This window comes from Penicillium arizonense (genome assembly GCF_001773325.1).
Source record: "Penicillium arizonense strain CBS 141311 chromosome Unknown PENARI_contig006, whole genome shotgun sequence".
Taxonomy (NCBI): Eukaryota; Fungi; Ascomycota; class Eurotiomycetes; order Eurotiales; family Aspergillaceae; genus Penicillium; species Penicillium arizonense.
The window spans coordinates 753484-778134 of NW_019173283.1; the positions used below are offsets into that span (position 1 = coordinate 753484).

Here is a 24651-nt window from a genome sequence, read left to right on the forward strand (position 1 = left end):
CCAAACACAAACAAAGAAGCGGAATGTCAAAATACTCGCAAGGAGCTGGGTTTTACGAAGAGACAAACAACACAAGTAACGCTGACGACAGGAGAGGGGAATGCAAACACGTCAAACACGATAAGATCTCTCCATTTCCCAAACGCGGTCATAACGAACTCCCAGCTTCCGACGCAATTCACTCTCATCTGCTCTCGCATGCCATTCGCTTCGACTATCCAAATCACTATCACTTGATTGTGTGTTCTCTTTCACAATGGCAGACACAGCTCCAGCTCCAGCAGCCGCACCCGCGACCACCGGAGCTACAGCACCCACAACCGGCGCAGCAGCCAGCGCACCGAATGCGCCCGCCGACGCAAATGCCGGCAGCCGCGGACTCCCATACTACGAGAAATTGCGCCGAGAATTGCGAGACACATTGCAAAAGAAGCGGTTGATGGACAAGAGCATGGTGAGTGGACAGACCAGTCGCGCGTCCCCAAGTTAGTCTGGGTTACGTTCTGCGCGAGAACAGCGTGCACGAAATGCTTCCTCTTACCGCGAATCTTTGGCTGTTCAATGGATATTTCAAATTGTCTCTCTCATTGATACCCTGCTAATACACGCTCTCTCTCCCGCTCTCAGGCCCAACTCGAAGACCAAATCTTCCGCTTTGAACAATCCTACCTTGAAGAAACAACCGCCGGAAACATCATCAGAGGATTCGACAATTACATCAAGGGTTCGGCCAGCGGATCAAGTCTCGGCGCTTCGGGCCTTGGTCTCGGTGGCGGCATGGCCGGTTCACGGCGCAAAGCTCAAGTCACAGACTCGGATCGAGTATTCTCGCGCAGTTCGGCAAGTTACATGATGGTATGTGGAATAGTGCAGCAAACCCAATGCACGCAGGTGCAGACATTGCGGGTGGTTTCCGATATCTCTGGTTTGAAGAGTACGACTAACGAGGTATCTTTTCGGTGTATTGCAGGACTCGCCCGGCCCATCCTCCGCACAAACTACGCCCTCCCATGCGGCGACACCGACATCTACAAACGGGAATGGCTCGTTTAGTAGGAGTAACGAGGCACTTAACATTTCCGCCGCTGCTGGCGGGATGAAGGTTTCGAATGGTGCTTCGAAGAATAAGAAGAAGGCGACGGGCGGATCGAAGAATACCAAGGGCAAGAACCAGACTGAGGATTTCTCTGATGAGGATAAACCTTCTGTGAAACGATTGAAGATTAGCTATGGACGGGATTGAAAAGTTAACCGTGTCTGTCACTGTCGTGCATTCTGCTCGGGGTTTCTCGGGTTTGGAGTTAGGTGGGTTTATCTTGAATCTTTTCTTCTATTCACGGCTTCTGGCGGGGAGTCGTAATATACGGCGCTGTGGAAAATGGGGGTATTTCTTTGATGCGATATCATGTACATCACGAACTTATACAGACTACAGCGTTGTCGCTTACAACATTTGCTTGATTCTTTCAATGGTGCTAGGTATACTGCTAGGCACAAGCTTAATCATATCTCGACTTGGCTTTATATTGCTTGCAAGCAAAGGACACATTGTTCTACTCCCATATTCAGAATAATAGGAGAGATGGAACCAGACAAATCATATCCTGTCTGCTGAGAAACACATCCATATCACAGATCAAAGCTGCAGTCGGAACGTAGCGACCTCAAATGCCCTCAACTCAATATCAATATTGTGCGTAGCACGATCATCAGTCCGCTTTAGATCCAAAAGATCTTCATTATCCTCTAGTACATTGCACTTCCAAGCCTTCTTAACGGGCAAAGAAGTCTCAATAGTACCACGGGACTTACCACCCAATGACTCATAGATGCGCAGGATAATACTCTTCCCAGGACGCGTAGGAATGTCATCCCGAGCAACATCTTCATCATCCTCGCCACGCTTAACAACATCCAATATCAAAGATGGCGACCCCTTAATAGAAAGGGCCTTGAAAATTGCAGCGGCGGTTGATGCCTTGGGCCCGGCTTGCTCTACAACGAGTGGGCTATTGAAATTGAAGCCTGCGCGGATTGTTCGGTGGTCGAGAGGGCCGGCGTGTGGAAGGATTGCGTAGCGGATGTTATGGCGGCCCATGTCGGCGTGTGCATCTGGTGCTTTCGGGGCGCGGAGCAGTGAAAGGCGCATTAGGTTGCCGCATGTGGCGAAGCCATACTTGGAGTCGTTGAGGATTGAGACACCGTATCCGTTCTCCGAGAGGTCGGCCCATTTGTGGCAGCAGACTTCGAATTTGGCCATGTCCCAGCTATATCAGGTTAGTCTTGTGGTGGTTTAATGATGGTGTGAGTAGTACGTACCTTGTGTTGTAATGGGTTGGACGTTTGATGATTCCGTATTGAGTCTCGTAGGATGCCTCGGTGTTGGTGATATCTACGGGGAACTCGACCTTGAGGAATTTCATGGTCTCTCGCCATTCTACCTCGCTCTCCATTTCCACGTAGGATGGTTCATTTGTCGATGACCGCGAAAGGCTGATTGTTGTCTTGATCCAGCTCTTGTCGCTGATCTTCGTCTCGGTCATGACACTGACCCGATGCGGGCTGTTTTCAGTAATGACAGTCTTTCCAGAGGGTAGTTCTTTGCGTGATTCAAGATGGAACACCTCGACATCCCATGCTTGCCAGTAGAGAGGCTTATCATCAAAGATGACTAGCTGACCAGCATTGCCGCCTTTCGCCACGACTTCCCTGTCTGCTTCAATATCGTAAAGGGAGATAATGACTCCATCTTTGACATCGACTTTGAGGTTGTCATTCTGCAGACGGAAGACACCAGGCTGGACTTCCTTCACAGTAACCGCCATGCCCGACTCGTTATCCTGGTTGAAGTTAATCAGTCCAGTGGACCCGGTAGCCACGGCGTACTCGGGCCCAGTCGATGTTGACAGCGCACGAGGGACCTTGACGACCTCCGTTCGAGGCCACGGCAAAGTGTTGAGAGCCACCAGTTCACAACTGTCGGACTTTCCAATAATACCCAAAGCCTCAAGAGCATCCTTCCGCAGCTTTGTGCCAATCTCAAAGATCTTGGCATAAAGTTCATCAGAATCATCATAGCACATCTCAATCGAGCTGCCTGGCAGGCAATCATGGAACTGGCAAAGGAGTGTCCCCTCCCACATCTCATCAATCTCCTTCTTGGGATACTTATATCTGCTATTGGAGTCATGAACAGTAGCCAAGGTTGCGAGAAGCTCAATTTCACGCAAAAGGAACTCCGCTTTCCGGTTGTTGCGCTTGTTGTTCGCCTGGGTTGTGTATGTACCACGGTGTAACTCGAAGTAAAGCTCTCCGTACCAGGTAGCAAAGTCTGTACCATTGGCAGCTTTTGCCTCCAGACCAGCGAAGAAATCATCAACAGACTCGCCCATCTTCACTCGAGGGAGTAAGCCGACCTTGTCGCTGAGACCACGGCAGCGACGCAGTTTCTCGAGGTGTCCGAAAGTCGGACCACCACCTCCATCCCCCTTTCCAAAGACAAGCAGGGATGTCTTATCTGCGTCCATTGATTTGTGCTGAGTGACACTGCGCTTCACATCGCCGAAATGTGCTTCAGCCGTGTAGGTCTCTGCTGGAGCCATGTGGCACATCACCTGGCTACCATCAAGTGCAACCCATTGGAATGTAGTATGGGGGAAGTTATTGATGTTGTTCCAGCTGAGCTTCTGGGTGAAGAATCGGCTCATTCCTGCCAGGCGGCAGATCTGGGGGATCTGAGTAGAATATCCAAAGGTGTCCGGCAACCAGAAGGTCGTGGCTCGCTTGCCAAAGTTGGCCTCGAAGAACCGCTGTCCGTACAGGAACTGTCGGACTAATGACTCGCCGCTTGGCATGTTTGTATCGTGCTCGACCCAGCTGCCACCAATTGGCTGGAAGTTGCCTTTCTTCACCCACTTCTTCACGCGCTCAAAGACCGTTGGGTAGTACTCCTTCAGCCATTTGAACTGTTGCGCTTGAGAGCAGGCGAACCGGTGTTCAGGATACCGTTCCATCAGATCACATTGGTTTGACCATGAGCGTGCAACCTTGCGCTTTGTTTCTGCCCAGGGCCACAGCCAGCAGGTATCAATGTGGCAATGGCCAATAGCATAGACGATCGGCTGAGTGTCCGTGTTGTAAACCTCGGACGAATCCACCTTGTCACCAAGATATTGCCTAGCAAGTTTCCGTGCTTTTTCAATAGACTCGTTGCTTCCATCGCCGGCGATGAAGGCATCGATCATGGAATTGGCCACCACGTTAGCTTCATGCGCCTCCCACGAATCACCAGGGAATTCTCGCGCAGCATCCCCAATGATCCAGAAATCATAGTAGAGAGCTCGAGCAGCCAGGTTCACAGCTGTAATACGAGCCGTACTGAGAGTGAAGTACTTGTTAGGATTGGGCGGCTGAATCGAATCGCCACCGGGAGCATTGCCAAACATGCCATTGCAAGCCATCTCAATGTAGAAAGTATGAGTCTTCCCATCACACCACTCCTTGGGAAGAATAAACTCAGTCCGCTCTCCACCACCAGTCAAACCCTGCAGTGGGCGACCATCCTCCGTCCAGATCAACCCCTCATTATTGGCATCCCAGTGGAACTCCAACCGCTCCCGGTCAAGCATGTCCTGTGGGACTGTAAGGTGAATGCGGAACCAATGCGTGGACCAGCTAGGGCCAAAAGAAGCGCCGATATGGGTTGGCTTGAACTCATGGGAGGTTGCATCCTCGAAGGTCGGTCGCTGTAGGTCTGGGACCGAGTAAACAGAGAGCTTGACATGGTCTTCGTCGGAGTTTGTGGCTTCCCAGTATTTCGATATAAGGTTCTGGCCTTCGTATTGGCCGCTTGAGGTGAACTGCTTCAGGCGATCGGTGTAGATGCTGTTGATGCGCTGACCGACCGGGCGCTCAGCTAGCCGGGGTAGAGCTGGGGGAGCGGGGCGAAAGGGAACTTCCCCACCCATGCTTATTGTTCTGAAGGTATGTGAGTGGAAAGGAGTAGAGATAAATTGCAGATTTGAAATTTAGTAGAGTACAAGTAAGTAAGGTCAAGAGAGTAATGTGCAGGTTGAGATGAAGAGAGAAGAGAGAAAGAGAAAAGAGAAAAGAGAAAAGAGAAGGGATTCCCAAATGCGGAGGCATGACGGAATGCGGAGACGGGATCGACACGAGGTGAGTATACAATGCTCTCTCTGTTCAAGTTGTATACCATTGTTTGTTGATACAATTAAATCACTTCTAAGAATATATCTACCCAATGTATGTCGCATATTAAACGCTAAATCATTGGTACTCGGGTAGAGCTGGGATCGAAACTGTGCAGCAACCACTCCTAAAGGTTCTTCGGATACTGTCTGAATCATGTCTCTCGCTGAAATTTCAATATAGGCCCAGGTAGATTTTGCAGGCGCAAGTTATCCCGAGGCAGCGTCACTGCACTTGTTAGGGGTTTCATAAGCTGACGATCCAGCTCAGGATCCAGCTCGTACGAATCATCCAGTAGTGGGATGATATTGCTCCGGTCGATATTTCCTGTGGCAATTTCCTCGCTTGTGAATGACTTGTTGTGGCAGGCCTTGGACAACATATTGACGATGAAGTCTTGTCCAGTCATGTCCATGACATTATGCTGGGCAACGAGTGTGAGCATCAGGCCGCCCTTGATGAAATTCGCCTGGACACAGAAGACCAATGCTGACTCCGTCGTTATCCCGGCGGGGCACCAGGTAGATTGACGGTTGTGCAAGGTGCAATGACGTTTTCGTCGAGCATGGTGAACGGGTACTTGGCCTGGCGAAGGCCATCTATTGTTGGTGCAGAGTGGTCATATTGTAGATCTTTTACCGCGAGCTGGATCTTGTCGAGAGGGCTGATTTTGAAGACGCCGGTGTTGCCATCCACTGCGCCTTCGTTGAAAACTTGGCCAGTAAGCCGTGGGAAACCTTTTGCCAATCGGTCAAGTCCGTTGGTCAGAGTAGTGATAATGTTGCCATGCGAAGATGTGTCGGGAACTGAGTAGATCAAGCATATTTGTGTGTATAGCTTGTAGAGGCCTGGCATTTAGTCTATCACGTCAAGAAATGTGTCTACCATTGTATGTGTACAGACGTATTCCAATACACATACATACAACGTCTCTTATACCTCGTGGTTCGAGTGGAGGCACCCGCCTCTGGCCCCCTACTCACGATGCTTCAATATGAGTCAACCTTGTTCATAAGGAATTCTAAATCCTGAATCGAGGTCAATTCAAGATTTGTATCATTAATATGAGGGTGCTTGTATTGTTATTGCGCACTTTTGGGTCTCTTTTCCATATCATCCATTTGATGATGAAACGTGAAGAGTGCCCGGGCCTATAGATCTACAATCGGCAGAACCAAGCTCAACAACCACCTCCTGGTAGATGTATATTACAGGAGGTCCTAGTTGCCATTGTAGATCACTTTGTTTCTCGTGCGTATTGCGGCTATATATGAGAATCACTTCGGCTGAAGAATGTCCATATACATATTCACTGTCCAAAAAAGAAAGACCCCTGGGCCAAGTCAGATCATAGACCCAAACAATCTTCCGAGATAAGATTGACATAAAGCCAAGATTATAGATCCCAACTACTTGTCGACCATGAAGATACAACAGAACAGGCAACCCAAACAAGGCAAAAAGCTAAAATAAGATTATGCTGACAAGATCGTCGCATATTTGCCGCGGTTGGCGTACAGTACATCTTTCATCAAATGTCATTCTATCATCACACTCTTCTTTGAGAACATTGGGCAGCCACGTGCCGATCTGTGACAGATATTCCACTTTACAACGCCGCCCGACGACATCACCTGCGTACGAGAAGAGCGAGGTCCGATGAACAAAACCCAAGAATATGAGGCAATATTCTCCACTTCTCGTCATTGTACCAGCCCCGCGGAGTTGAACAATCGATGTGATTGATCACGTTGACGACTGTGCCTGACCTAGCAAGCGCCATGCGTGGGGCTGACATTTACGCGAAACAGGTCAGCCTTTGGAAATTTCTTCAGATGTGCGTGACGCGAATACCGACTCATTGGGACCATCTGGAGATCAAATGTGAGATTCAAGATAGTGACATCCCACCTGCATTGCGGGTATGGTTCGGAATTTTGTCTTTATAGAAATTTATGATTTGCCGAGGAAATGTTTATTTTTACAGAGAAAAGCAAATATATAGATGGGTCGATCGGTCATGACTATGAGATTAATACGCAGGATATCCAAGTCAGATTTTTTGTTTCAATTGATAGCTTGCCAACCATTGCAACAATTTTTAGTTCTACATCCTTTAGTGTTGGGCCCTTCATGACACTAAATGTGGAAATGCATATAGTCTGGTTAGGAACATCCCTGCCTCTCCCCAAGTAGCCTCGGAGATACCCTATAGGTTGCCTTAAAACGTTCAGTCCCAAAGGCAGGAGATCGACACATCCCTGCAAGCTTGTGTAGGGGTCACGAACATCGGCCCAATAACAACAAAACCAAGCTCAACATGGGCGCATAATCATACGATGATATCCTAAAAGAGATAGGCGCCATTACCGAACACAAAAGAAGCCAATTGGGTATAGAACCACGCACTCCAAAAATAAATTTACTCTAAGTTTCCCATGAACATCACGAATCTGCTAGCCGCGGTTACCTCCAACCATATGATGAACACTAATCCTCTCATTTGCAGCATCATCATCAAAAAGAAAAGAATCAACCGCACTAGAAGATGAAGCTCTACCCGGCTCAGCCCCATCATAGCGCATATCATAATCAACAGTATGCACAATAGCATTATCGCGCAAGATCTTCTGGCTATCCACACGCTCCACACTGGGACGGTCCCCATGGGACACGGAAATTGGACTTGACGAGTGGGTCGCAGATCCTGATCGTTGCCCAATGCCACTCCCAGACTTGGATGTCGATCGATCCTTCGAGTTCTGGCCCGAGACTGATTGCTCGAAGAAGTCCGACACGGTTCCTGCCATCATGCCTGTTTGGAGATCGGCGAGCACGCGTTTTAAAGTTGGGATGCAGGTACATAGGATTGATGAGCTGAGAATAAGCTGTAGCCAGATTGCTGGCATTAGAGCGTGCCAGGGTCGGTCGAGGGGCTTGGAGTTGAAGAGTGGTTGAAGGGAGTGGAGTCCGGCTATTGTTAGTGCTAGGACTCTGTTTTGTGTGTTTGCGTTAAACCTGGTTTCTTATAGAAGTCAATGGGAAGTTTACTTACAGAACACGCATGGCGAATAGAGCTGAGATGTGATGGCGCTTCCATTGGATGATCTGGACCTGGTGAAGTAGAGTCACCGGTAATCCAATAACGCACATATCCAAAAGCATATGAAATGCGGCTAGACTGATGTATAGGGCATGTTGGTTTAGGCATCGTTCAGGGCTGAAGCTCCACGGATGTGGTTGATCACATTGTACACCGAGCGCCACGAGCGCGGCCAGTGCCCATGCACCAATCAGTCCCAATGTAATCTTGCATGCCGCGGAGATCCTCTCAAAAGGCTTCAATGATAGAACAAGGAGGACGACGGCAGATTTGGAGCATGCCAAAACGAGGACGGAGAAGAGTTGGCTAGCATAGAGAGCCTCCAAGTTGTTAGTAAACGTCCATTGCTAGAGAATATAGCTACTCACCTTGCTATATGTTTCAAACGAGGAATCACTCAGCGCGTGTCGGTGTTTGCCAATACCATGAGAACTTGCTATGTTTATGCACACAGTTTGAGGGATAAACAAAACCTAGTTAACTGGTTAAATCACATCAAACATCAGGGTAAAGGTAGATTACACAACTGAGAAACACAATCGAGTCACTCCAGGACAATTTGCGCAAGACACGGAGGCGGGATATCAAAGCGACTGTCGTCGCCAGAATAGTTATAATCAGTAGGATAGTGCCCACAGTTATAACCCAAGCACCATGATCATCTGGAGTAACAGGCAAGAGAGGGGGCAACAAGGCCTCTTGGCTAAAAGCCATTGCAGCTAACAGGACTCAGTGGGATGCAACATACAAACCCCATATTCCTAGTTGCAATAGACAGGCGAAAGCATAACATGATATAATCAAATCCGACCCCTTCGCCTAAACTGAAACGTAAGATAAGATCACTAGCAAGCGAAAAAGATGCAGGATGCCCCGCTGGGCTACTGATCCCAGTTGATCTAAGGTTCCACCACTGCGCATACTTGGCCCCGTCTCGAAACCAGACCAGGCTCAAGATGCAGGTTGCGCCGATCCCCTCAGCCAAGAGCATTCCGCTGTAACACCTGGCTCCTGATCCTGGCGGACTTTTTATTAATGCCATCCATGCCGTTCATGCCAGTTTTGCTTTTTTTTCTTTCTTCCATCGATCTTCCTTCGGGACTTTTGTTTAATATTCTGGGTTTTCCGTCTTTCTTGCTTCTCTTTTTCTGTCTGCTATTATGGAGCATCATGAGATGCATCCCTTGAAGGGGAAGGGGGGAGATCTCAGTATTGACCGCGATGTGCCTGTTCGGGATGTCAATGTCTCGAATTCCTTTGATAATCCCAGCAAAAATAGTTACACAGAGACTTCGCCGAAGGTATTAATCTCCCGAGTCAATGTGGGCTGCCAAGCTAAGATTGTATACAGCGACTGTTCAATTTTACTCAGATCTTCTTCTTTTCACTTACTTATTTGTCTAGCTGGGAGACTCAGGCATTGTAATTCCTTCCTCGCGGTTTTCATCCATGCAGCATTAACGTTTTATCCATATAGAAACCTGAGTACAGTCCTTACAAATGGCGGTCCTCAAGCGCTCGCCTGGGGAATCGTGATCGTGGTATCTGGTGCAATGGCACAATCAGCATCATTAGCAGAAATGGCCTCGATGCAACCAATTGCAGGAGCCCAGTATCACTGGACTAATTACCTGGCACCCGAAGGCCAGAAGAAGTTTATTACCTGGATGCAAGGTTGGTAACCAGTCAAGGCCTATCCGAGGCACGGTTAACACATAAACTATACAGGCTGGGTAACCTGGTTCGCATGGATATCGACACTTGCCGGCGTGGCCAACACTACTGCTACCATGATCCAAGGTCTAGCGAGTGTGAATTACCCCGGATACGAGCCAAAGCAATGGCATTTGACACTAATCATTGTCGGAATGCTCGTCGTCGAGGCTTTGATGAATATGTATACCTTCTGGCTCATTCCATGGATTGAGATGCTGGCCGGTATCCTACACATCTGCCTTCTGATCGTCTTCCTGGTTGTCTTCACAGCACTGGCACCTCGTCACACACCGGAGTTTGTTTTCTTGCGCACGCAGAGTTCCTCAGGCTGGGCGACCTTTCCCGCATGGAACATCGGCCTACTGACTCCTGTCTGGGGATTCGTTGGTAAGTAAGCCAAAAAACAAGACAAGATGGCTTCTAAGAATTTAGGCTTCGACGGCGCAGTCCACATGAGCGAAGAAGTCCGCCGAGCAAAACAAGCTGTGCCTCGCTCAATATTCTACACCGTTGTCACAAACGGCATCCTCGCCTACGCCATGGTAGTCTGTATGCTCTTCACAATGGGGTCAGTAGAAGAAGCCCAAAAATCGAGTTTCCCTATCATCGAGATATGCCAACAAGCAACGGGCTCTGTGAAAGCCGCCACAGCAATGGTATCCGGGTTACTTGTAATCTCACTATCGGTTAATCTGGCAAGTATAGCATCGGTCTCACGACTAACATGGGCCTGGGCGCGAGACGGCGCCCTGCCCCGTTGGTTTTCTCATGTAAGTATCAAGTACCAAGTATCAGTACCACGAACAGCGTCACACAAAGATCCATCCAAGCTGACAAGATCCACAGATCGACCGACAGCACAACGTCCCCATCCGAGCCGTATGGCTCCCTGTTCTCATCGTGATGGCCCTAGCTTGCCTCAACATCGCAGATACGGCAGCGTTCGGGGCCTTCGTTGCACTAGGCTCGATTGGTCTGTTTGTGTCGTACTTTATTGCCATCAACTGCATGGTGCACAATCGATTCCAGGACAATGCGGCGCCGATGGGGAATTGGAATATGGGTAGGCTGGGGCTGCCGGTCAATGTTTTTGCTTTGGTTTATACGGCATGGGTGACTGTGTGGCTGGCATTTCCTTCTGCGTTGCCGGTTACCGGGGAGAATATGAATTATGCGGCTCCTATCTTTGGGGCTACGACGTTGTTTGCTTTTGGGTATTGGTTTGTTAAGGGGAAGACTCGGTGGAAGGGGTTGAATAAGGATATTGTGCGGTTGGTGGTGGAGGGCGGCGAGCTTCAGTTGAAGTGACGTTCTCGTGTCGGTAGTTAGGGTTTCAATTTAGACGGCGGTTGTATGCCATGGGTGGTAGAATCGGGCGTTTATATTTGCCGGTGCTTGAGCAACGCTCTTGAGGCATTCAGCCCAAATTTCCTTTCGGCTTTCTGTTCAAAGGAAGGAGTGGCCTTTGTTATGCCCCTCATATAAGTACGTAGGCCTCCCCAAATTTCCTTCTGTTTCATTTACTCCCTTCTCATATCTCAGAGCCCCTCTCTCTAAATGAAATGTTTTCTTTGAGGCACAGCCTTTTCCGGATTCTACCATCTCGACCCAAACGACCTTTGAAATCTATCCGGAGCCACTTTTCCCTATCACCACCTCGGAATGATGTCTTGAATGCTTTCGTCTACTATGACTACACCATTTTGGCCAAAACGTTTCTTTTGGCTGGTGGATTTTCTACTTCGATCGTCTGTTCTGCTGTCACTCCACATCAATACCTCCTTTGGTTGGAGGAATTACTACTTGGATCATTCCTTCTGCTGTCACTCTTGGTCAATTTCATTGGGGGACGACTTCCTAGAAGCATGGAGTAACGAAATCACATGAGTAAACTGGGAACTCGTACAAATTCTCAGCTGCTCTTTTTGGGCTTTTTGTTATCTGATGGGTTCTCTAATTTCCTTTCTCGGCAGGAATATGATTCATGTACCCCGTGCTCAGGGTTAAGACCTGTGGCCGGTCTTCTTCTTGCCGATGATCGCTGGAACACGTCGCACAAAAACATAGACTACTAAGTCAATGCAAATATGCCGCCGGTGGGCGTAAAAGCCACAAGTCATGGGTGATTTCAAACTAAGGCTTCAATCTACTCAAGTGATACTCACTACTGTTTATATTGGCGTCTCTTAGACCCTGGCGCATTCTTCTGACACTCACGCCACTCTCGTTTGTACCTAAAGTCACAGGTGCTTTCAAAGGAAGGCTTCAATCTACTCAAAGAATACATACTTCTGCTGATTATATTGACATCTCTCAGACAAGCTGGCGCATTCTTCTGACACACGTCCCTCATTCTTTCCTATCTACGGGTTGCTCTTAGGGCCAGACTACAGTCGCGGTCAGATTGCAAACAACCAAACAAGGGTGCCTGGCCGAAGAATATCATCGAATCTACCAACCTTGGAACATCCCTCTTTTGTTTCGACACCGATCTTCAAATAAAGTTGTTGCTCAGGTTGATAACAAGCCCAAGTGGCTTCGAGGACGAGTCGTCATCCACCATATTTTAATATTTACAAGATACTACAGCCTGAGCATATCCAACATACAATAATCGGTTTCTTAAAAGAAGTTCGCTGATGTCATTCATCATAAAAAAGAGAACTATAGACGAGACCCAGCATCGTCCACAGCCAATCATTTTGTCAAGAGTGAGCTCTCGCTATATACAAGGCACTGCCTTAAGGGTAAAGAAGGGTAATCAAACAAAAGATGCAAAGATGCAAAAAACGCGAGTCTAAACAGAAAGCCAAAGACTTTTGTTTAAGCCTTGATACAGTACTGGTAACCAAGCCAGAGATTGTCACAGTTCTCATTGAGACGCGAGTTCAGGCTTCGCAGTTCGGAGAATGAGATACCGGCAGTTTCGCTGACAGCGTTGCAGATGTCGCCGCTGACGACAGTGTAGTACTTCTGGCATGAAGGCGAAGCGTATGGGTAGAGAGGCGCGCCGGAGGACGAAGCAGCAGGCGCGGAGTTGGCTGTCGCCGCTGGGGCAGACTTGGTCGTCCACGATGGGGTAGGGGCGGCGCTCTGCACATTGACCTGGGGGGTCCAGGCGGCGGCGGGGGTGGTGGTAGGGACAGCGGTCTCGGTGGGCTCGGCAGTCTCGGTGGGCTGGGGCTGAGCAGTCTCTGTTGGCTGCGCGGCAGCGGTAGAGGTAGACGAGGAAGAGCTGCCAGTGTCATTGGAGCCGGAGCCGGAGCCGGAGTCGGAAGAGTCCGAGGTAGAAGATTCAGTGCCGCTGGTCAAGGTACCAATGGTACTCTCGATACACTCGCTAACATCACCAGCCCAGCCACGGACACGGTTGGCGATATCAGAGGCGTAGCAGTGAGTAGCGCCACCCTGGCCGAGGTTACCGGAGGCATCGATGGAGCCGGAGTTGTAGGTACGGGCGGCCTTGTAGTACTTTGCGACCTCGCTTCCGCTCTGGGCTTGGTAGCACTGCTGGAGGCCATCGCCAGCGGAAGTTCCGGTGGTGCCGTCCTCAATCATCTGCTTGATCATGCTGGATGGGCAAGGGGTGACGCCGACGCAGGTTCCTGAGCCGTCGTGGCTTTGCATCAAGCCAGTGTTCTGGACGCCGTTGTTGGTGGATTGGACGCGGACGCAGCCCTTGCTCTCCTGCATGATGATTGCCAGGATGAAGCGCTCGTCGACGCCGCTGGAGCTGGCGATCGATTTAATGTGTTCGTTGATTTGGTCCGTTTCCGTGTCGCTGTTGTCGCAGGCTGAGGAAATGAGGATCTTGTTGAGTTCCCAGCTGAAAAAAGTGTCTGTTAGTTTATGTTTGTATTGCGATTTTTGCAGTTGATTTGCTTACAGAACGTCGTACTCCTTCCAGTCTGAAAGCGAGGGCCATCCGTCCGATACCTCACCGCTACCACCCATCAAAGCATAGGTGGCAGCGGACAAGGCGCCGCGACGGTGCAAGTTGTGGTGCCCGTTCGAACCATGGGGAACGGCTTGAATGAGAGTAGACAGGCTGCCAGCAGCCAGGATCTATATACAATTGTTAGCCATGGTTCATGTATGTGGAGGTCCGGTGGACCATGGGTTCGCCCAGAGTTCCCGGCGAACTATACAAACGTACCAATGAATGAAAGAACATTTTGTCTGAGAGGGAGTGACGAAACGACGAACAGCGAACGATCAACGGTCAATGGTTACAAGAAGCCCTGCTTGCAAGAAGAAAAGAAAAATAGGGAGCCATGGCCAAAGTATATGTACTCGGCACTACTGTGTGCGCTTTGCCCTCTCCCTGTCTCTTTTGGTCAATTGATCAGTCCAAGTCTCCGCAGCGGAGACGTCCCTCGAATTACGATCACAGTGGCTGTGAAAGTGGCCCAATGGCGGGCTGGTTTGGGTCCTTGCTGTAAGGGCTGAAACACCCAGAGGATCCCAAGTACCTGGATGGGTCGCGATTGGTCTGTTTCAGATATTCGTTCGGCCCCTGTGAGCGAATTTTAGGGGCTGCGGAGCTGACGAGGGTGTTCATCACCCCCGTTCATGGGCCAGCGATTGGCTATTTGTGGGGGAAGCGATCACCGAGGTGGACCGAGGGCAAACTTTTTGTCTTTTGTGCCTTCCCGCTTGGTCTGAGGGTTGTTCTGTTCCTGAATTTGCCCCTGGTTCCTGGGAGGATTTACCCGTGTTGCGTTCCAGGCTCTGACGTGCAGTATACTCTATACTCTCATCACTTCACGGGCGCGTATTCAAAAGACTTGACCTACATGTACATGTGTAATGCATGCAGGTCCCACAAAAGTGGCAACAAAGAGCCGAGCTAATATGTAGCGTCGTATTGAGAGAGTGTGAAAAGCACAGGCGCCGTGGCCTGGCGTCTCAGGCACTACACAACCTAAATTGCCATGTGGGCGCAACAAAGTCGGCCACTTTTTTTTTTCTTTTTTCTTTGTAGATAATTTCAATTACCTCTCAGGTCTCCTATTTGAACCACATGCATACAGTAACAGCAACTTATGATCGGTGACCTGTAGCCCCTCGGCCCCCTACGAAAATACGGTCGCTTGCAATCGCTATTTCCTAACACACTAGTCACAACGCACACAACACCCCATCGCAAAGGGCCTCGATTATACCTAGTGGAGACAATCTACATTGGTACCGCCCCAATGTAGGATCGGTACTTCGTGCAGGTGGATAGCGTACACCGGTGTGCAGCACCGGTGAGACAGTTCCTTTTAACCCAACTACAACGCGTCCCCTCCGTGCCTAACCAGCAACTGTATGAAAGGAAACATACCGCACTAAAGAAAAAGAGAATCCTCGTCAAGCCCCAAATCCTTGATTTCGATACAGTAGCCACTTGCATATCGCAGATTAATTGAACAAAAACATCCGCATACTGGGATTGACTGCCAGCCTTGGTCGCGAATGCGTCTTCGGACTTCCGAGGTTAATTACATGTACTGTATTGCATTTCAATGAGACGATAAATCCGCAGGTAACATTAGAACTGTTAAGCAGAATCAACAGATCGGGTCGGCACACCGATATGCATATTGTAGTGTACTGTAAAACGAGGGCTGCGCGACAGTCAATTCCAGCCACGGGTCCACACTCGCTTCCTTGCTCTGTTCCTGGAGAATTACAAGCTCGATCTATCCCTCTGGACAGCCCTCGTATCTGCATTTGCGAACATGAGGTATCATCTCAGGGTGCAGGTGCAACTTATGCCAAGTTCGTATAGACCATGCAATTCTTCGCAGGCGCTGCAATATCTATGTGCAAACAATCATATTACATATATCAATTTGAATTCGGACAACGCAATTTGACGAGGATATGCATGCTAAACAGCTAGTCTAATCTCCGATTCGGGCACTGTCAGCTATGCCCTCATCTTGGCTTTCTCGTGTTCTATTGTATATGCTGGCAGCGCCAAGACATATTGAATCCAGCTAACCCGGACGCATGTCGGACAAAATGTTTCGGAATTGACTGCGAGTGGTCTGCCCACGTGTGCACTTGTCGTACAATCGGGTCTAAATCATCGGGGTTCAATAGTCGCTTCAGCTATGTAAGGGTTTGGGGCTGGGGATGAGGCTGAGCCTCGGACCTTTGTGGGTCGATGAAGCTACATGCAGTTGACGGAGGATTTGGGTCCTGAGCAATGATACTAAAATAAAACTTTGGTAGTATTTTGTCTCATTTACGGGTTGTTGCTAGTATCTGGTGCATCGGGGGCCGAGTGGCGTATATGGCTAAGACAGGTCTAGGAATCTCGGGGGCGTCCGAGAAAGTGATAGTGAAGATTATAGATATCCCAAAATTTGGCGGCCTCCAGTGTGATTTCAATCTTTGTACACCCCCAGCGAGACTCCCTCTCCTTCATGATGTCAAGTATGACGGTTGTTTTCGCGATCAGCATTTATTGACTTGCCATTATAATGATCAGCCTGAACACCCTCCTTGACCAGCCCCTGAAAATCCTATATCCCTATTCCCCTGGATTTCTCGGTGACTGAAGAACCAAGAGAGGATTACAATAATTTTTAACGTTACATTTACTCTTTGCAGTACGGACTGTCTCAACTTTGAAACTGCTGAACATTTCTACCGAGTGCGACCAACGGACCATTTATGGGTGAGTGCAAAACGCTCTGTGCACAGTATTCAACTTCATAGGAGACGAATCCTTAAAATTATCCAGGACTATTAGTTTAAGCTTTGAATCTGTTTCATTAAACAAGCAAAAGCTTGTCTGAAGTTTTGAATGTCTAGCATCTTCCATCGTAATCTCCTTGCTCCGTCACCTAAGTATCTACACAAAACATCACCCAGTCATTCGGATTTCAAAATGATCGCAATGTCTAATATATAAGCTTCAGATGCGAAGTAGTTGCGAATTGCATATCTAGACTCGGATTTCGCAACAATAATGAGCCGAGGCATCGGATTCATCGCGGAGAGACTGTTCACCCGTCGGTGTGGGGCCATCAACCAAATCCGCCTCTGTCATGTCGAACTTCATTCCGAGGTCCATGGATCATTTAGCTGCTATATAACCAAATCAATTCTTTAATTCTAAAAGTCACCAGTCATGCTGTCTGTTAACATTTCATCATACACAGGTCCCTCGGGGTACCAGCTATCCGAGCTTTCAAAGCCAGAGCTTCGATCTGCGAAAGATGTGATCATCAAAGTCCACGCAGCCAGTATCAACCCAATCGACGTGAAAAAGGCCGATGGAGCTCTGAAGATGGCACTTCAGGATTCGTGAGCTCCCTCTTATTCTACTCGAACCGCCCTAATAATAAACTAGCTTCCCATATAAGATTGGCTATGATTGTGCCGGTATAGTCACAGAAGTCGGATCAGGTGTGACCAGGTGTAAAGTCGGTGACGAAGTCTATACTCGACTTCCAGAGGTATCCCGAGGTAACTATCGAACTAATTATGAAAAAGTAATCAGATTAACTTTCCATCTAGGTTCATTGAGTGAATTCGTCCCCTGCGCAGAGCAATACATTGCTATCAAACCTCCATCGTTATCTTTCGAGGAAGCAGCTTCCATTCCACTTGCGGGCATGACCGCTCTCCAGGCACTTAGGAGATACAAAGGCGATCTAGCGGGAAAGACGGTTTTCGTACCGGCAGGCCGTATGAACTCGAACCCTATTCTCCGAGCTCTATACTAACAAAATCCCAGTAAGTGGCACCGGCCTATTCGCATGCCAACTCGCCAAGAAAGTCTTCAAAGCCGGAAAGGTAATCACAACAGTCTCAACTTCAAAAGTCGACAAAGTGAGCGAGCTACTAGGCGAAGGAACCGTCGATGAAAGTAAGTCTTGCATCTACTATCTAAATCCTAATAATCGAAACAAACAACTAAGATTTTCAAGTAATCGACTACACAAAATCAGACCCAAGAACCGTTATCGAAACCGGCTCAGTGGACTTCCTCTTCGATACAACCGGAGCTGCAATGGAACATCTCTGCCTGATGCGAGCACAGTCTGGATGCATCGTATCTGTCGCGACTATGCCATCAGGTGACGAATTACAGAATTCACCATTGATGCAATTACCACATAATCCTCGGCTGCCCATGGCTGTGAAAATGTTTCTTAATGCCATGGACTGTGTGCGGAAGTTACGGGCCAGGCGGTATGGAGCGGAATACTCGTATTTGCTTTTGGGGTCGACTGGTCAAGACTTGGATGATTTGCGTGGGTATGTTGAGGATGGGAGATTGAGGACGGTTGTTGGGAATACTGTGAAGCTTGCGGATATTGAAGCTGTGCGGAGTGCTTGTCAGGTTGTATATAGCGGGAGGGGGGGTCTTGGGAAGACGGTGGTTAAGGTTATTTAATTGTTCGATTGGGCATTCTTATGTACTGGTACTACAACGTGAACTTCAGATTTCAAAGGTCAAACGAAAAAAAAAATTCCTTGAGTCATGGTGAGTTGGGATGGTTGTTGAAGTGCCTCTACTTCCGATCACATATAATCTCCCAGAATGGACCAAGTGTAGCTACTTCGTCATCTTGTCGGCTAAGATTGGCAGAATGCAACGTATTTTGGGGGTACCAGTACTTATGGTGTGTGACTCCGACCAATTTGTACTTGGAGCCCTGGGCATACATAAAACCAATTTGACTTATGAACCCATAGCACATATATTCGAGACATCCCGTACATATTCGTATTCCAAAATGGCAACCAACAATATAAAACACAAATCCAATCACAGATCAGCCTTCACAAGCTCAGCCTCCGTCCACTCCCACAAACGCTTCCCCATATCCTCATTAGCCACATATTTATTATGACATTTTAAATTTCCAACAGGAACATAGTATCCGCCGTTCGACAGATCAGCTTTCTTCGCCCCAGCAGCAGCCCACAACTGATTACAAGCACCCTGAGGAACAGACGAACCAAAGAATCCAAGAGTCTTCGTACCCATCGCCGCAAAAGGCGAGCTCTCATTAATCGAGTTGTACAAATCAGTCACGATAATACCCGGATGAACAGACACAGAAGTAATCGACGGGTATCGACGACCCAACTCAGCAGCGAAAAGAATATTCGCCGCTTTGGACGCCCCATACCGCGCATTGGTGTTAACCTTCTTAAGCTTCTCCTGATCCAAAATCGTCTCGAACGAAGGCGCAAGGTTATGGCCAAGAGAAGAGAGCGAGACAACGCGGACATCCGAGTCTGCTTCCTCGGCTGTCTTAAGCAGAGTCGGCAGAAGCAACTTCGTAAGATGGAAGTGCCCGGTATGGTTCGTTCCAAATTGAATTTCATGGCCCATTTCTGTCTCCCCGGGAGGCAGAGCCATGACGCCGGCATTGAGAATTAGGATATCGAGCCGCGAGGACTCGGCGTTGAACTTTTCTGCGGCATTCTTGATCGATTTGCCTGACATCAAGTCCAACGGAAGCCAGCTGAGTTCGACGTCATTTGTGACGGACGATTTCACATATTTGATAGCATCCTGCGCTTTTGACTCAGAACGCGCTCCGAGGAAAATTTTCTTCGGGTTGTGCTTGATCAGCTGGAGGATTGTTTCTTTTCCTAGGCCCGCATTCCCTAAGTTGTCCATTGAATTAGCTGCATGGCATATAATAGATCCGATCAATTAGGGCTTAGACATACCGCCCGTCACCAAAATGACCTTCCCTGAGAGATCCGGGATGTCCGTTTCTGGGCTGAAGCTTACTCCACCCACGTAGTTGAGGGGGTTCATAAACGCTGTGACGAAGCCTGCCATTGTGGGATGTGGTTGAATATGTTTAATAGCCGATGTTGTCGCATTTCACGATATTTATGGTTTGGGTCGGAGTAACATCTCCCCGAGTTGACTTTCATATGAAGAGTGGAGTCTGCATAACGTTTATACAAGGTAGTTCAGACGTCGATGTTGTTCATCTGTGGTAGTGACTATTTCGCATTATCTAAATCCCTCTCCACTTCCAGTACACCTTGTAACTTTCTAAGAGCAAATTTGAGAAGCGGATATTAATTTCTGCTAAATAGCCTTTGTACTATATTTGTATATTAAGTTCATTCAGGCAAATCCAGCTTGGCAAGAAGTCGTTTTAGCCTCCACAAAGATATCATTGCATCAATGGTCATATCGTTGTCAGGTCTGAAGAACAATGCCGTTTGTTGGAACTTCGGATGGGATTCGCGCAGCTTGGCCAGATCAGACTCCGAAAGAAGACACGGTAGATCAAACACCGGAATCTTGGATCCGGTCTGTGGGAGAGCAACAGAGTCCAGATATGAGCCATTTGACCCAGGAGCGGCTCCATCAGGCTTTGATCCAAGCAGCAGTAGCCCTCCACATTCCATGCGCTCGAACGGCTCTAGGCGCCCAAGGGCATCTTCCACTGCAGAATCCGAGTATTCATGCAGGTCGACAGCTCTCCACACGCCATTGAATTTACCAACATGCTTGTACTTGGTAGAAGCAGCATCGAGCTTCTTACAGACATGTCTTCTCATGCTCTGGAGTACGATATCGGGGATATTCGACATCCAGTTGATTTTCTGTTCCTCGCTCGCCTTGATTGGGCCTTGGGGATGCTTCCATCGGAACGGCAACAACCGCAGAACGGCGGGTTTCTTACCACCTTTTTTAGAAAGTGGCACTGATATCAATCGAAGAAGTGGCAAAAGTTCAACGATTCGAAGTAGGAGTTGACGTCCCTGTTGGTTGTTTTGCTGGACCAAAGGGGTTGGTGTGGCGGCAGTTGGGCTCTTGCTCTCCCCAGATACATCCGCGTCCACTTTCTGATCTTCGATATCCTCTGCAGTGGTTACATCTGAAGAGGGTTTGGAGTTTGGGGCGTTATTGTGCTGCAACGAGTCTTGCAGTAGACCCACGGGCATGAAATGTAGCTGGTCTGTTTCTTGTTGTCGCACCAGGCCCCATTCTCCAAGAAGGGCAGACGGAAGTCTCGCTCCTGTTACCCCACACATGCGGATTGGAGATGCTAGAGCTACAGCCCATGGATTCTTGCTCAGTTGGTCTGTTTCGTGCGTTGTCGGGCGTCTTTTGCGGGTCTTTTCGGGTCCGGGGCGCGGATGGGTGAGAAGTGGAGATTGAGGAAGGCGCTTAGAAGGTGGTATGTTATGCGGGCTTGCGTTGTTGCTGTCTGTTTTCTCAAGTTCAGGAGCTTCGTCGGCGCTCTTGTTTTGTCGCCCTGGTATGGTTGAAATGCCTCGGTTGGTTGCGTGAGCAGTTGCGGGGAGATGCGAGCTTGCAAACAATTGCCGGAACGCATGTAGGCGCCATTTCGCATATGGAATGCGCGGGTTAAGACACTCCATTGTGGTTGATGCTGAGTAGAAAGGAGCGGGAGACTGGAAGTTGGAAAAGATGGTCTTGGAGTGGTCGCAAGAACCAATCGGAGGTCCTTATTTGCGGAATATTTCCTGAGAAAGCAACGATGCAAAACGACCATTGAAAGACCTCGCGCTGATCAATTGGCTGTTTTAGATATGACGGCCAGCATCAAATAAGCTCTAGGGCCTATATATGCTTCATATTCGGCATTGCGACCTCATAGTTGAACCTGAGCTCCTTATCTTAGCGCCGATCCTTATCGCATCAGCTCACCGTCTTCCGACTCAGCATCTCCAACTTGCAAACTTCACACTTCAAAATGCCACCAAGAGTCTCTCTCCGGCAGTTAGGACGGGCTGTCCAGTCACCGGTTTCTCTTGTCAGACCCGTGACCAGCTTGTCGCGATGCTTCTCAAGCCAAGTTCCCTCGTTTGCGGGCCAGCCCCCGCGGAGCTGGACACCCACACCTTTTGTCACTGAGACAGTGGTATGTCTTTCCTTGACTATGCCCAACTCAATGCGTATATGCTAATATCTTCAAATAGGGAGGAGGATGGCATACTTGTATGTTGCGCAATCAAATCTATTGACCAGCTTGGATGTCACCCAAAACAACGCTCAACTAACATGTTTGCGCATCGCAGATGATATCTTCTCTCGACTAATGAAGGTATGGAATACATACACAACCTAAAGTACCTACTTCAGTTCCATCATGCTTACTATTTTCTTCTTTTAGGAGCGTATCATCTGCCTCAATGGCGAAGTCGACGAAACCCTCTCAGCATCCATCGTCGCCCAACTCCTCTTCCTCGAAGCAGACAACCCCTCCAAACCAATCCACCTCTACATCAACTCCCCAGGCGGCTCCGTAACAGCCGGTACGTAACCCCCAGCAACTCCAACACCAAGCAATCCCAACATTCCCACTCCCTCATCTACCTCTCATTCCAAACCTAACTAACAACCCTAGGCCTAGCAATCTACGACACAATGACCTACATAGCCTCACCAGTAAGCACAATCTGCGTTGGTCAAGCAGCCTCAATGGGCTCCCTTCTCCTCTGCGGCGGCCACCCAGGAAAACGCTACTGCCTCCCCCACTCATCAATCATGATCCACCAGCCCTCAGGCGGTTACTTCGGGCAAGCAACCGACATCGCCATCCACGCCAAGGAGATCCTGCGCGTCCGTCACCAGCTCAATAAGATCTATCAGACTCATCTTACCGGCCAGAATAAGATGTCCCTTGATGAGATTGAGAAGCTTATGGAGCGCGATTACTTTATGGGGGCCAAGGAGGCGCTTAAATTGGGGATTGTGGATGAGATTCTTGATCGGAGGGTTCAGAAGGGGGCCAGTGGGGAGGGAGATAAGCCTCCTACTGCTTAGGTGGCTGGACTTGGGTCTGGGTGATTCTGTGATGGTGCGGGTTTTATGTGTTTATTCTGATTCTCGATTCTTGACTGTCTGTGGGTGTCTCGTGGTTTGCTTTGTAAGATATATCTTATCATGATTGTTTGCTTTTTTGTATTTTCTCGCTGGTTCATCTACAGATCTGTACCAGGCTTCAATTGCAGGATGTGCCATGCACTGGAATGTAAAGACGCAAGCCGTCCGCCCATGGACGATTATAGACGACGTTCCCTCGGTAGGCTCTATCTTTAGCCGTTTCCACGGAGAATATATATAAATCGACGGCCTATATGGCAATACACCATGCCAAGAGGACCTATGTTAAACTGTTCTCGCGCAGACTGAGTAGAATGATGTGAAAACATTTGCAGAATGGTATGCATCATACATTATCTCCCGAGACAATAATCGACTGGTATGAATCTATCTAGAGCTAGAGTACAAAAGAAATACATCAAGTACATCTATCGATTCACACGTTCAATACGACCATCAGTACTGACCTGCAACCCAAACCGCTGACGCAAGAAAGTCGCCGTCTCGGGAGACGGGACGAGACCCGTTCTTGGCTGAGTTGGCGTATTCGTATGGCGCCATTGATCCCGCAGTGTCCCGAAGAAACTCATTTCAACTATGACAGCCTCACCAGAGGCGTATGTATCCATGGGATGGCTGCCCCGAGCGCTGACTCCGGATGTTGTGTCGCTGGGATCTGCTAGTAGATTGGTGCGTTCTTCGTCGACTTCTTCGTCGATGCTACTGTGCAATGGTGAATCAGGACTATTGCGGGCTGATGTGGCTGTTTCGCCTGTTTCATCCGTTCCATCTGGTCGTAACAGGCCGCGTTCTTCGGCATCGTGGTCTTGTGTCTGGGTCCGGGTTTGGGCGTCCCCTGTTTCCGTTCCTGTTTCCGTTCCTGCAACTGTATCTGTACTTGTGTTTGTGTTTGTGGTTGCTGGGCGTGGAGTGGGAGAACCACTAGTCCTAACCCGCTCGATAACCAAAGCCAGCATGACGAAATCGAGTAGGAAGATCAGGACATCGAATAATATGAGACGGTATACAGGCACGGGGGTCTGTCCGATGAAATCGATGAATATGCCTCCGTGGAGGTAGCCGCGTGTTTCCTCGCCGGCTTCGGGTCGGATAAAGAACGCATGGAAGATTATGCAGATGAGGTTACTGGCAATGATGGCGCCGACATATGGCTGGTTGCGCGTCGGCTCGAAGGGGGCGGCTTTGGGTGTAAAGAAGATCAATTCCACTATGGCACGTATGGCGAATAATATGATCGAGCAGCTAGACACAAAGCGTGGATGTTAGCTTGTCGCAGCAAAGAGAGGGTGGTCCATGCTAGGCAGGCAAGGCTGCGGTAGGCTGGGGTAAGCTTACTCCATGTAATACAGCGCGGAGAGCTGACAATAAATTAATATGTCGAGATCGCGTAGTAGCCGGTCAATGAAGGCGGTTTTGGCGGTCGACTGGACTTTCTTTACGCGGGCGTTCTGGCTGCTGAGCGTGCCTGTTGGCCTTGGGGGCTCCGCATCGTCATAGGTAATGCCGGACACGTCAGCGATGTATTCCGCATCCCGGTAGGGGTCGACGTCTGTCATAGAGGGTCATGAGGGATTGGACGGTATCCAACAGGCAGTGTGAAGGAGTCGAGGTAGGGACTCCCCGTTGGTGAGCTAGGGTGTTGGAGATGACGGGTGTCAGGCGGAGTTTCATCGGTCCGAACACGTGCTTTGAGCCATCAAGGTACCTTTTTCTTTATTTCACTTTTCAATTGATTGATATTTAATTTGTAATTAAATGTACA

The 24651-nt window shown here is 48.9% G+C and overlaps 11 protein-coding genes across 11 annotated transcripts; 4 read left to right on the plus strand and 7 right to left on the minus strand.

Annotated features, from left to right (window-relative positions):
• Positions 1–256: 256 nt before the first annotated feature.
• PENARI_c006G00138 (chromatin modification-related protein EAF6/MEAF6) lies at positions 257–1243 on the plus strand (the record flags this gene model as incomplete). The annotated part of the gene is made up of 3 exons (XM_022630096.1): positions 257–454; positions 628–855; positions 971–1243. 3 exons carry the CDS (start codon positions 257–259, stop codon positions 1241–1243), a joined length of 699 nt encoding a protein of 232 aa, XP_022489812.1.
• A 393-nt stretch (positions 1244–1636) lies between these two features.
• ams1 (alpha-mannosidase) lies at positions 1637–4967 on the minus strand (the record flags this gene model as incomplete). The annotated part of the gene is made up of 2 exons (XM_022630325.1): positions 1637–2267; positions 2320–4967. 2 exons carry the CDS (start codon positions 4965–4967, stop codon positions 1637–1639), a joined length of 3279 nt encoding a protein of 1092 aa, XP_022489997.1.
• Positions 4968–5362: 395 nt separating this feature from the next.
• PENARI_c006G12474 (uncharacterized protein) lies at positions 5363–6063 on the minus strand (the record flags this gene model as incomplete). The annotated part of the gene is made up of 2 exons (XM_022630678.1): positions 5363–5677; positions 5740–6063. The coding sequence occupies 2 exons, from the start codon at positions 6061–6063 to the stop codon at positions 5363–5365; spliced, it is 639 nt and encodes a 212-aa protein (XP_022489709.1).
• A 1601-nt stretch (positions 6064–7664) lies between these two features.
• PENARI_c006G03754 (uncharacterized protein) lies at positions 7665–9025 on the minus strand (the record flags this gene model as incomplete). The annotated part of the gene is made up of 4 exons (XM_022630265.1): positions 7665–8202; positions 8264–8631; positions 8680–8747; positions 8965–9025. The coding sequence occupies 4 exons, from the start codon at positions 9023–9025 to the stop codon at positions 7665–7667; spliced, it is 1035 nt and encodes a 344-aa protein (XP_022490037.1).
• Positions 9026–9471: 446 nt separating this feature from the next.
• PENARI_c006G07155 (uncharacterized protein) lies at positions 9472–11335 on the plus strand (the record flags this gene model as incomplete). Its single annotated transcript, XM_022630432.1, has 6 exons — positions 9472–9612; positions 9663–9733; positions 9789–9985; positions 10040–10414; positions 10460–10797; positions 10874–11335. The coding sequence occupies 6 exons, from the start codon at positions 9472–9474 to the stop codon at positions 11333–11335; spliced, it is 1584 nt and encodes a 527-aa protein (XP_022489561.1).
• Positions 11336–12850: 1515 nt separating this feature from the next.
• On the minus strand, positions 12851–14201 carry PENARI_c006G01609 (uncharacterized protein; the record flags this gene model as incomplete). Its single annotated transcript, XM_022630166.1, has 3 exons — positions 12851–13853; positions 13914–14092; positions 14184–14201. The coding sequence occupies 3 exons, from the start codon at positions 14199–14201 to the stop codon at positions 12851–12853; spliced, it is 1200 nt and encodes a 399-aa protein (XP_022489474.1).
• A 2955-nt stretch (positions 14202–17156) lies between these two features.
• Positions 17157–18428, plus strand: PENARI_c006G04859 (NADP-dependent oxidoreductase; the record flags this gene model as incomplete). Its single annotated transcript, XM_022630320.1, has 5 exons — positions 17157–17332; positions 17379–17494; positions 17546–17716; positions 17766–17897; positions 17959–18428. 5 exons carry the CDS (start codon positions 17157–17159, stop codon positions 18426–18428), a joined length of 1065 nt encoding a protein of 354 aa, XP_022489950.1.
• A 375-nt stretch (positions 18429–18803) lies between these two features.
• Positions 18804–19835, minus strand: PENARI_c006G08956 (uncharacterized protein; the record flags this gene model as incomplete). Its single annotated transcript, XM_022630512.1, has 2 exons — positions 18804–19654; positions 19721–19835. The coding sequence occupies 2 exons, from the start codon at positions 19833–19835 to the stop codon at positions 18804–18806; spliced, it is 966 nt and encodes a 321-aa protein (XP_022489769.1).
• Positions 19836–20128: 293 nt separating this feature from the next.
• PENARI_c006G03006 (uncharacterized protein) lies at positions 20129–21400 on the minus strand (the record flags this gene model as incomplete). The annotated part of the gene is made up of 1 exon (XM_022630233.1): positions 20129–21400. The coding sequence occupies one exon, from the start codon at positions 21398–21400 to the stop codon at positions 20129–20131; it is 1272 nt and encodes a 423-aa protein (XP_022489642.1).
• A 335-nt stretch (positions 21401–21735) lies between these two features.
• On the plus strand, positions 21736–22808 carry PENARI_c006G11980 (ATP-dependent Clp protease proteolytic subunit; the record flags this gene model as incomplete). Its single annotated transcript, XM_022630659.1, has 5 exons — positions 21736–21903; positions 21962–21980; positions 22061–22086; positions 22156–22297; positions 22390–22808. 5 exons carry the CDS (start codon positions 21736–21738, stop codon positions 22806–22808), a joined length of 774 nt encoding a protein of 257 aa, XP_022489579.1.
• A 488-nt stretch (positions 22809–23296) lies between these two features.
• Positions 23297–24445, minus strand: PENARI_c006G01306 (DSC4 family protein; the record flags this gene model as incomplete). The annotated part of the gene is made up of 2 exons (XM_022630148.1): positions 23297–24131; positions 24225–24445. 2 exons carry the CDS (start codon positions 24443–24445, stop codon positions 23297–23299), a joined length of 1056 nt encoding a protein of 351 aa, XP_022489559.1.
• Positions 24446–24651: the final 206 nt, after the last annotated feature.